General features: G+C 38.1%; 1 protein-coding gene across 3 annotated transcripts in view; it reads right to left on the reverse strand.

Moving 5' to 3' along the window:
* Positions 1 to 12860, reverse strand: part of Grm7 (glutamate metabotropic receptor 7) — an 897233-nt gene that overhangs the window by 289289 nt on the left and 595084 nt on the right. For all 3 annotated transcript variants that reach the window (XM_057768699.1, XM_057768691.1, XM_057768684.1), the window contains exon 7: positions 9795 to 9934. In XM_057768699.1, coding sequence (XP_057624682.1) covers positions 9795 to 9934 — 140 coding nt within the window. The remainder of the gene's footprint in view (positions 1 to 9794; positions 9935 to 12860) is intronic.

The raw sequence follows: 12860 nt of genomic DNA on the forward strand, positions 1-12860 counted from the left end.
CTGCTGGCAAGTTAAATGACATCTTTTCAGAGCATGTCTCTTCATGGAGGTTCAGAGAGCTCACAACAGGACACGGGCATGATTATAGACTAAATCTCTGTATTCCTAAAATCATTCTAGCTTCATTTGTCCTATAAACAGCATGAGAAAGAAGAAATGAAAACTGAGTTAGGATGGTACTCCATCCTTTCCTTACTGGCGCACTCTACTGGAAGCAGAAACACCCAATGTCTTCTGCACAAGAGCAATAATCTTATCTCATGTTCTCAAGCAACATCAGCAGGTTTCCAGAAGTAAAAATCTATGGGAGTAAACCCCCAACCAATTATTTTCTTCTTTTGCTTCTTTTCTTTCTCATATTATTTAAAGGCCAAACCAGCATATCTCTGTGACCCAAAGAAGACTACAGAGCTCCTAGAAGAGACACGGGAACCTATGTGGTAAAGCAACCTTCTTTTCCTTTGAGACATGGCTCATTATGTAGCCATGTCTAGCCTGGAATTCTCTATGTAGACTAGACTGGCCTCCAATTAAACACAGATCCCTCTGCTTTTACCTCCCAAGAGCTGGGATTAAAGGTGTGCACAACCTTCTCAGCTGTAAGTCAAATTCTTAAATCATTTAACTGAGTTATGTAAAGTTGCTGACTCCAGTTGAATTTTGGGTTAATCTTGTCTTTGGAATGCCAAATTAAAGTTAGCATGTTCCATAATTTGTAGAAAACAATAGTTTTTCATCTTCCCATTCACCTAATATTGAATTTGATATATCTATATGCTAAGTATTCAGGTAAATGTTGAGTCATAAGAAAAATCATTAGCACTAGAAATTAACCTGTTGAAGAATTACAGTTCATGTGAGGATCTATCACTGCTGCATTATTATTTTCATTGTTGGTACAGTGGCTAAGGCATGCTGAATATTTACTATGTCTCAGGTATGCTACATGTATTTAATTCAGTGACGGTAATTCTGATTTAAAGCTACCAGCCGTAGGCTTGAGACTCATAACCACCCAGAAGTTTACCTTCTCTTGTCTGGTATGCTCTTCTGAATTGCAACATTCCTCCAAATTGAAACATTGCCTTCATCAGTAAAAAGGAGCCTCATGAACCTCAGGTGGTAAATAGAAGGACACTACAGTGTCACATGTTTAGGAGAACTAAAACTTGGAAGACTTTTGACAAATTGTCCATTGGGGCAACCCTTACTTGGTTCTGTCCTAGAGTCCCTTTCTGGGCTCTGTAGACCTGTTATTGTGTCTACCCAGGAAAAGTCTGTTTTACAGCAATTCTAATGACTGCAGACCTAATTACTTACAAATAACTGTAAGTTGGAAGAAAAGAAGTATTAACTATGACAAGCCACATGCTGTGATCATTAAACAAGTATTCAAAGTGGAACTGAAGCAGTGCTAGGTTTTTCTCTTGAGATATTTTAAATTATTTTATGCCTGTGTATACCTGAGTACAGTGGCTGTGGAGACCAGAAGAAGACAATAGACCCTCTGGAGCTGGAGTTACAGGCAGTTATAAGTCACCTGACCTGAGTACTGGAAACTGAACGTGGGTCCTCTGCAAATGAGCAAATGCTCTTAACTGCTCAGCTCTCTCTCCAGACCTGAAGTACTATGTTTTGAAAATAAACATATTTTTCTTTCTGCCAATATTGGTATAAGTATGGCTATTGCCCTACGCTAACCAATTACATTGTAAATTGAGGGTGATTAGATTTTTAATAAGCATTTTACTGTTGTAATTATCAAACAATTGAGTGATTAGTAGTCTTATAGGTAGGTAGAAGTAAGTATTGATTTCAGATGCCTAGTTTTAATAAATGGTAATTTTTGAAGTCAAATATTGTTATGTCTTTAAATGTCTGCAATAGTAAAAATTATAGCCAATGTGAAAGATTTAGTATTTAACAAAATTAAAACCTTAAAGATTAATTTTTAGTTAGTGCCGTGAAAACTTCTGTCCAATAAAGTGAGATTCAGTTTTGTTTTCTTTTTCTTTTCCATTCTCAGCCTAACTATGCTCAGATCTATTTTCCCTTCTTTTTTCTTTAATGCTGGCGATGGACCCCAGAGCCTTGAGCACATCACTCAAGCATTCTACCATTAAGCTACATCTAGTTCATTCATTTCAAAACTAAGTAAATAATTAACGCATGCAACCTGTGCTAGTGGAAGGGCTTGTGGAGGACAGAGGACAACTGGCAGCTGGTTCTCTCCCTACTCTGCAGGGTCCAATGATGGAACTCATGCTGTCAGTTCTCCCTCTCATATCTCCCCAGGGTGAAAGCACACACCTCTCCTAGCTGTATCACCTCACAGAGACTGTCAGTGCAGCTCTGTCTGTCCTTGAATTCCTGACCATCCTGCCTCTCATCCTCAACTATTGGGGCTACAGGTGTTTCCTTCACATACTGATTATTGTTTCTATGTTGGTTATAATTGTGGGTAAGATTGTAGTTGAACCCTATCTTACTTGAATTCTTCTTCCAATGTGATAACAATAGAAGCCCCCAAAAGACATTCAAACAGCTTTCACTGAAGGGCTTCCTAGGCTCAAACAGTATGACACAGATCCAATTTCTCTTTCTGGGTTTTGAATTTTCTTACCTGGAAATTATACACTATAGTCTCAAACACAAGCTCCCTGAACTTTTGAGGTGCATTCACTTGCTATACAAAGGCATAGCATATTGACTACTCAGACAGGGTAGTAGCCATGCAACAGTTTGTGAACAGCCTTGGCTCAGTGTCACCATGGCCAATATTTAACTTACATTGAATCTGTTGCTGTCCTGGCATTTGAGAACCATTTATAAAGAAATGGAGGCTAATGCAGGAGACATGGGTGTTGAAAAACATCCAATATTCATGTTTCATGATTTATACATTAACTGAAAAAACATCACAATGCTGAGCATATTAATGCACATAAAATATGAATGGATTAAATTCTTGGAGATTATGAGAGCCTGAAATGACCCGATCCTACAGTAATATTCAAGTATTAATTGTAAGTTTGATACAATGAAAAATATAGAAAGAGGTGAAAACCCCCAGAATCCTTAGGGTCTCCCCAAGTTATTCTGCTGTAGCAACAAATAGGTAAATTTATGAGAACTTGAGTCACTTATACAAAACTCAACAAAATTCCCTTGGCTTCCTCGCAAAAAGAATCAAACCTCTGGTAATTTGCCCATTAAGACTAGCATTAATTTGCCCATTAAGGCAGCTGAAGAGATGGTTCGATCGTTAGGAGCGCATTGCTCTTTTAAAACACCCTGTATTGACTCCAGTATGTTCTAGCTCTCCAGTTCCAGGGAATCTGACCCTCTTTTTTTTCTTCTGTGGTACATGTACTCACACTGATGCATATACAAAATAAAAATAATAAACCTCTTTGTTTTTTGAGACAGGGTTTCTCTGTCTAACAGTCCTGGTTGCCTGGCTGTCCTGGAGCTTACTTTGTAGACCACACTGACCTTGAACTCACTGAGGTCCAAGCACTCAGATTAAACGCACACACTGGGTACCAGTTCCCAAGCAAAAATAATAAATCTTAAAAAGAAAACAACAAAACTTTAATGTTATGCTATTTGATTTCTACTATTTACATGATTAACATTTTGGATACATCTGAATTTTCTACTAATTTCAGATAAATTAAAGATCATACTTTTAAAGAAAATCACTTTTAAGAAAAGGAAGAACTTGTTTCCAGGGTGGGGTTGACAATTGTCCCTTGGTTATCTCCTCCTCAATGTTAACATTACAGAAGGCATATACCTGTTAAAGTGCATGTATCGAAGCAAAACATTACCACTTTTGTTTCTATAACAAATAGCTCATACAGTGCTTTAAATATAGGCACAGGAAAGGTTTAAGCACACACACTCCATTTATTTCTTTTTCCTGACATCTACTTCAATTTTGAAACAAAACTGCATTATTCATTCTCAAACACATTTTTTTCTCATCCCTTTTGAGGAAAATACTACTGACCCTTCCAGATACTGATGGAATAAAACATTTTGATAGATTTCCTTAAGATAATAGCAATGTGTCCTAAAATATCTCATGAATATTATAAATTCTTCATTGTAGTCTGTGCTCTCAAAACACAGGGACACACCCCTGCTTATTCTAGCATGCTCATGGGTTGTCATTGCCTGACCCAGAAATTGTGTCTGTTTTTCCGCTGCAGTTATTTCATGAAATCTCTTCATGGTACAATAGAAGCATGAGTAACTGAATCAAGTTTATTCCTGTAGGTATTTTCAAAGGGCTGAGTTGATGATTTCTTTGTTTCTAATCCCCCCCTGCAGAATTTTGTTGTTGTTGTTGCTGTTGTTGTCCATGCAGAAATATTCTAGCAGCATGTCACATAGTCATCTTTTATTAAACTACAGGGGAATAGAGTCTTAGGGCTACAATGCTTGACAGAAGGACACATGAGATATTCTGTAATAGATGGCACGCCGTTAGGCACCCGCATTCAGGAAGACCATATCCTGGAAAGCTGGGCAACCTGGTCTGCAGCACTGGGATGCTGAAAACTGAAAACTACATTGGCTCAGAAACTAATTTGCAATTACTGACCTCAGAGGAAGCACTCCTAAAAATTTCATTTGTTAGAAAAGATGTAGCTGGGGATTGAAAGAGCACCCTTGAGTCTTTGAAAATGAGAAGCAGAACCATTACTTCAAATGCTTTGTTTTGTTCCACTGAAAAGAAAAAAGTGAACCAACAGCAATGTTTGCTCAAATTCTGCTCTAGCAGTTACAAAAAAAAAAAAAATCACAACAGGCACAACTAAATGGACAACATGGACAAAGTGATGTTACCCAGACCAGTCACCAGATGGGACACCTGACCGTGGCTCTGAACCTCCATGTGTGCAGGGTGCGGTACAGCGTGAAGACTAGAGTTATGTTTTATTTTTAACCACCTGCTTCAAGTGATTGAATTCCCTTTCACAATGAAAGGTTTCCACACAGCGACCTCCTATCCAAACCACTTAACTCAGTGACCTTGTCATTTGAATTTACCACCTGTAATTCCTGTCAAAATGGCCTTGTATGTGCCTCAGTCATCCATCTTATCCTTCCAATAAAATCCAAGAGGAAAATAAGGCATCCATGTGATATTTAAGTGATAAACTCTTTCACCCTACCACACTGCCATTAGTGTCACAAAATGGTATAAAATGCTTATTTAATGCCAGGTCAGAGATCTCTTCATACCAGAGTCAAAAAAATTTCAAGCAAATTCTCTAGGCATATTAGATATCCTGTATGGAGTAGTAGAAAAGAATGGTATCATTTTCCAGGAGATGTTTAAGGCCTGGGGGATTCCTTGTTGTTCTCCATGTCTTTTCACATTGATTTTCAAGACATGTATAGACTGATAATGAACACTTTTTGTGTGGCTATACCTCCATACCCCTCTTTATGCCTATCTTACTCTTGCAGGTCTAGGAAGTCCCACATGCTTAAAAATTCCAAATAATTGGAATTGTTGATTTCATCCTGCCACTTTCAGCATCCCATATTATCTAAAGTACTTCCAGAAGCCACAAAGCCCTTCAAATAAGACACATCCACCACTCACTTAACTTCATTTCCATGGTCAAATAGAGTTTTCAGACAAGGATCTCAAACAATTATCAGCACTCCCTGGGGACTTCTTAGAAAAGCAAACTTTAGGTCCTGCATAAGCTTCAGATCTAATGAATCAAACTCAGAGAATGGGCCCTACTTCCGAGATTTTATGAGCCTCCAGATGGCTCTGATGAACAGTGAAGTTTGAGGGTGATTAGGCATGCCCCCCCCCCCGGCATTTTATTCTACTCTGATAACAGTAAAAGACTCTTACTTGATTTTTCTACTTCCAGTCTTTCCTCTTACAATTCATTATCTGTTCACCAATGAAGAATGTGTGTGTGTGTGTGTGTGTGTGTGTTTGTAGGCAAAAGGTCACACTCTAGCATCTCCTCAGGATGATGTCTAAGTTGTTCTTTGAGACAGTATATCTCACTAGTGATGTGTGATTCCCCTCTGCATGCTGTGAATACCATTGGTTAATAAAGAAACTGCCTTAGGCCTGTGATAGGGTAGAGTAGAGCTAGGCAGGAAAAACTAAACTGCTTGCTAGAAGAAAGGAGGCAAGAGTCACGAGAAGCCTTGGAGCTGACACTGGAGACAGACACACTGGAACCTTGCCAGTAGGCCACGACCCTCGAGGTAAAATATAAAATAATGGAAATGGGTTAAATTAAGATGTAAACTCTAGCCAATAAGAAGTCAGAGCTAATAGGCCAAGCAGTGATTGAATTAACATAGTTTCTGTGTGGTTATTTCGGGGGTCTGTGCAGCAGGGAAACGAACAAGCATCCTCCTTACAACACACTAGAACCTGGGGTTCACCAAATGCACTAGGCTGTCTAGCTAGTGAGTCCTGGAGATCCTCCTGTCTCTGCTTTTCCAGTACTGAGATTACAGTGCATGCCTCCACACCCATTTATTATGTAGGTGCTAGGGATTGTGGGACAACATTACTCACTGAGCATTATTTTTAAATTTTAAAATAATCTACATTATTTTTTTATTTTGCTTCTATGTAGTCACACCTTTGCTTAATTTTAAGTAGATTTTAAATTATCTGTGAAATAAAAGAAAGCAGTTTCCCATGGTGTGCAAGAACCTACATTAATATGACTGCATGTTAGTCCCATAAATTTTATGACTTTTTCTCCCTTATTCTCTAGTGGTTCACTATCTCTGACTAAGCCTTTTGACCTGCCGCCCATCATTCCTAATTTTCACATTGGTAAATTTGCATTCCTTGGATCACCCCTTTCCCATTTCTACTATTGTGTTTCCTGTCATCTCTCAACTGCACATTGTAATTTTCGTATGCATCTTTGCTCAATTGTGTATCTTATAGCTGTGTGCTAGGTGGTCAGTTGTGTGAGATGTTGTTTTACATTTGTTTATTTTCTCTGTGTATCTACCTACTGCTTTTCATGGTACCTGTCGTAGGATATCTAAGAAACAAAACAATAACAGCTTACTGAATGGTCATTCTACACGAGTATGTCTCTTGGTCATTCTAAACGAATCTTGAACAGTCGTCCTGCCCTGCAGTTTTTAAAGGGAAGCCCACAAAACAGGTTTTCAGAGGGTAGCTTCTGTTTTCTGTCTGGTGACTTGAGGACGGAGTTGTCTCTCTGACAAATAATGAACCACTCCACATTTTAGAAGGAAGTGTACAGAGCCATAAAATGTTTCAAAACTAGATGTATTTGCTGAGTACCTGTTTGTATTTGCAAAATTCATGAACATGGGTCCTAATAAAGAGATGTCTAAGATGGCAATTATAAAAAAAGAAAGAAAGAAACAGGTTGTTATATTTAGGAAGTGGCAAGAACACTACTGGCCATTTATTCAGCTCATACATTACTCTGTGCCGACTTCACTTACACTTGGCTGCTCTCCCTCCCTTGAGGACTACCATCCAAATGGCTGTGATCTGGTGTCTAAGAATGATGAAGCCAGTTATCATGTGCCAAGCATGGCTAAGGACAGGAGCCAAGGAAGCAGCTGAAGTCATGCCAAATCCAAGACATGCTAAACTTATATTTAAAAACAGAAATGGAAAGCAAAAGGAAAAGCCTCTCAGAAAGTAAATCAAAGATTTAGTGATGAAAAGCTAGACTCAGTTTTGTGGCTCCAGCATTTGGGAAATTGAGACCAGAGGCTAGAAAGTCTGAGGTCAGCCTGGACTACATTAGTGAGACTCTAGTCTCAGAAACCTAAATAATAATAATGATAGTGATAATAATAATCAAAATCAAAGCAATGTGGCCTGCCTAACTATTCTTTGTTGGTTTCCCTGTGGTATAAATGTAGTCATCCAAGATTAAGGACATATAGTCAAGACTTGCAGCATTTTGGCTTATGCAGAAATTATGATTATACCTAGGAGAGGAAATTAAATTGGTTTATTAGTGTTTCTCAGTATACGCTTCAGGACGAAACAATTTTTGAGCATGTGTGATATTTCCATGTACATAAGAATTCTCATCCAGCCATTAGCAACTAGAGTATAATCTGGGAGTCCTTCAGCAAGCTCATTGAATTCATCCCTCATAAGAATTGTATGTAATTCATGTGTCAGACTCTATTTCATTAATTATAACAGTGACCCCTGAGGTACAGCCTGGAGAAGGCTACACACATTATTTCCACATTTTAATGAGATACAGAATGGGCTATCTGGAATGATGACTATGATGATCCACTTTATGTGTTAACATGACTGGACTCCAGGACACCCATGTATTCGGCCAACTATAATTCTGTAGATACCTTCAAAGCTATTTCTAGATAAATTCAATATTTGAGTCAGAGACCAATTAAAGTGATTGTTCTGCTTACAGCCCACCCAACCCCAAGTTTGCATGTGTCTCGGTCAACCCAGTCAAGGACCAAAGAGGACATAAAGATAGAGTAAGACAGAATGTGCTTGGTTTTTCAGAGGGACATTGACAAGGAAGTAGCTGCTCAGTTAAGATTACACTCTAAAGAAAGAAAAAGATACTACCCAAAGATGTTACTATTGGGTAATAAACAGACAAAGGTCTGATCTCCAAAATATATAAAAAACTCAAGAAACTAGACTTTAAAATACTAATTAACCCAATTAAAAAAATGGGGCACTGAACTGAACAGAGAATTCTCTACAGAAGAAGTTCAAATGGTCAAAAGACACTTAAGGTCATACTCAACCTCCTTAGCAATCAGGGAAATGCAAATCAAAACAACTTTGAGATACCATCTTACACCTGTCAGAATGGCTAAAATCAAAAGCACTAATGATAGCGTCTGCTGGAGAGGTTGTGGAGTAAGGGGTACACTCATCCATTGCTGGTGGGAATGTAAACTTGTGCAACCACTTTGGAAAGTATTGTGTCGGTTTCTCAGGAAATTCAGGATCAACCTACCTCAGGACCCAGAAATACCACTCTTGGGAATATACCCAAGAGATGCCCTATCATATTACAAAAGCATTTGTTCAACTATGTTCATATCAGCATTATTTGTGATAGCCAGAACCTGGAAACAACCTAAATGCCCTTCAATTGAAGAATGGATGAAGAAAGTGTGGAATATGTACATATTAGAGTACTACTCAGCAGTAAAAAACAATGACGTCTTGAATTTTGCATACGAATGGATGGAAATAGAAAATTTTAAAACAGAATGACATCAAAATCATTAAAAAATTATTACTATCAAATAAGAAAGGAAGAGAGAGGTAATGGTCTCTCTCACAAAGTATTTAAAATGGTACTAGGAAATTCATTAGAAATATGAGTCAGATTCCAGGAAAATTGTCACAGAATTAAAGACTAGTATAAAAACTCAATGACAGGCCCTCAATATGGCTCAGTAGGTAAAGCCTTTTGCTACCATTATTGAAGACTGGAGCTTGATCTCAGAAACACTTAAGGTATACAGAAAGAGCTGACTCCTTCAAGTTTTCATCTGATTTCCACATGCATGCATCCCCTCAACCAAACCCAATGCACACAATTGTTGTCATCACTACCATCATTATTGTAGTATTAGTGGATGGATGGGTATCCTCATGAAGCCTGGAACCAATTGCAAGCTCCCTTTATATGTGCATAAACAATCAGAAAGCAAACATCTATTTGACCAAATTAATATCCCAATTATTATCATACCAGGGAAAGAGAGAAACAATCAGAACTCACGTTGAGCTGAAGTTCATCTGTCCACTGACCAATGAGACGATAACCAGGGTTGGTGGTGTTTGTTGTCTGGTATTGGAAGATATCATATCGCCCAGGGGCATCCCCATTTTTGTTAAACATCACTGGGGTGCCAGCACTACCTGAGAGACAAGAAAAGACCAGATAAGAAAGGACTCCTTCCATCTCCTGACTGATGAAGTTAGGAGCTAACTGTATTCCTAGTAAGATTGTTCCTAACGTCCTTGGCCCATGGCAGGCCATCTCTGTAGCTTGTGCACCATAGTTACATAGTGTTGGAAGACAATTTGTCTCTTCCTTTGAATGTCTCTCTTCTTCGTCTTTCTGAATATTTTCTTCTAAAACTTTCTCCCTCTAAGCAAAAAAAAATTCATTAATTAATTTTCAGAGAAAAATATGTTTTAACATAATACTGCTGCTAACTCTGATTGCCATGTTCATGATGGCAATGGCTATTTTTGTTTGCACTTAATACTAAATTGTAGTTAAAAATATATTCAAAAATATTGACACATCATTACAAATAAGAAAAATAATAAACCTAAATAATAATTTCTGCACAGATTGAATTTGAAATATTTCTTGTATTGATTATTTCTAACTCATGGAGAACAAGTAGGCAATGCCCAGTAGTGTTCTTGGAAGACATTCCATAGACTTTACTTTATTTTCCATGCTTTTATTTAGTTAGTACTTCTTAAAATGTACACTTTGGATGAAGAGGTGAGATATGTCAGCAGGTGAGAATTTGCTGAGCAAGCTAGAGAACATGAGTTCAAATCCCCAGCACTTCTCCTTCCCTAGTATAAGAGCTGGAATACTAATTTGTTCAATTAGATAGATGTTTCATGGTTGTACCTTTGTGCACATATTCAAGTGAGCTTGTAAAAGTGTGTCATGGTCTGCAGTCTCTAACAACTGTGCTGTTGGTGCTAGAAACAGAAGGTTACTGGGGTTCTCTGCCTGCCAGCCTTGCTCCAGGTTCAGTAAAAAAACCATTGCTCAATGTGAGTAAAAACGCTGTGAATGCTGGAGGAAACTGATTGGATGAATGAGCACATGACACCAAGAACAAACACATATCTCAAAAGAGAGAGTGCATATTGGGTTATAGGAGTCATTATGAAGTGTGTCATATTGCTGAATGATACATCATCATACGTAGGACAAAAAAAATCTAAAGTACATACCTTCTTATAGTTACTAATTACAGATTTTATGATAGGCCTGAGTATCAGACAGGGAAATCAGAGTTTGTGATGGGATAATGGTTCAAAATATGTCTGTTCTGTAATGGTCTTTATGATGTGACTGAGATAGCTGAATGTGAGCCAGAAAGCAAGCTATTAAGTAGTAAGCCTAAGTAGTAGCCTCTGCTTGAATACCTGCCTCTGGATTCCTGTCTTGAGCCCTTGCTCTGGAGTCCTTCTTTGATGTTCTGTGACCTATAATCTGAAATAAATCTTTTCTCCCTCTAATTTGTTTTATGGACATGGTAATTATCACAGCAACAGAAAACCAAAGTAAGGCACGTGTGTATTGTTTAAGACATTACCATGTGGTTATATTTACAGGTGGTGGGATGATCAGGACAGAATTCAAAAACACAGCTGGAGGACACAGAACACCAGACTTCTTCATCTTACAGTTAAGAAACTCTTAAGTTCAGGTAGGAATAGTCTCTTATCAGTGACCCGGATATTTCAACCAGATAACTCAGATAATTAAAGCAAAATAATACTTAGTAATTGGTTTTTGAATCTTTAGGAGAGATTTATATTACAGGTTGATGTCTCAGTATATTTACGACTTTAGCAAATTATTTGATTCCAGTCAACTGTCACTAGGGCTACCTTTCCATAGGGTTACAGTGAGCACTGAATGCAATAACCTAACACTGTATGCACTCTTGCCTATGCCCTCAAGTAACAGTCACCCCATAGTAATGCTTTTAAAGATGAAATTTGTGCATGGGTGTGCTTGTATAACTATATGACACATGTGTACAGGTGTATGTGGTAACCAATGAGGGGACTGGATCCCCAGGAGCTGAAGTTTGAGGTCGTTGTGAGATACCCAGTGTTGGTGCTGAGAACTGAACTCGCTCCCCTGCAAGAGCAGTAAACACTCTTAACTGCTGAGCCATCTCTCCAGTCCTTTAATAATTTTGAATACTTTTCATTTTGTTAGCTTATTTCCCTATTACCTCAAGACTGGAAATAACACAGAATTCCGGTTAACCAAACTGAACCTTTTTAGTGACTCATGGTGCTCTTCTGAGATCCAATGAAAACTTCCCCATTTCTAGAAACATTTTCCATTTACTAAGCAGTAGTGTAGAGTCCACAGTGGGAGGGGGCACTAGCAGTCTGCTTTGATCCCACCTATTTGAATCAATGGTTAAATCATTTGTGGGCAAAGGAACCATTTCAGTTTGCTCCTTCTATACATTTTCAAGATATAATTGTCAGAGATGATAAAAAAAAACATTTCACCACAATTCTTTTAAAAATTATTCTTTGAAATTATAATACAATTATATCATTTCCCTTTCCTCCCTTTAGCTTCTCCCATGCACACCAACATGTTCTCTCTCTAATTCATAGTCTTTTTTATTGATGTCACATAAAGTTTCCTATAATGAGAAGAAAAAACAAACAGCAGCAACAAATGACAGCTGATGCGACAGAGAATTTTCAACAATGGTGTCCTGCTTTCAGCAAATATCCTAGGTATGTAAGAACAAGAGGGGAAATGTGATGTTGCATGTCATTAGCAAGAAATGAGGATACAGTCACTGTGCAGTAAGACATAGCTATCCAGATGCCCAGTCTTTTCTCTCACAAGGGATTCTCAGACTCATGTTGTGCTTTGCTCTGAATACTGCATTTTCTATTCATTAAATTGCATGGCTGGAACTTTTCACACTTTTTGAGAGGAGAGGGAAAGTAGGTCTGGGGCCCAGAGCTCCAAATAATCTCATGTTCATCTGCTCAGTCTTCATCAGAACAAGACACATGGCCTTATCTTTCTCCCTTCTCAAAATCT

This window comes from Chionomys nivalis, chromosome 1 (assembly GCF_950005125.1).
Source record: "Chionomys nivalis chromosome 1, mChiNiv1.1, whole genome shotgun sequence".
Lineage (NCBI taxonomy): Eukaryota > Metazoa > Chordata > Mammalia > Rodentia > Cricetidae > Chionomys > Chionomys nivalis.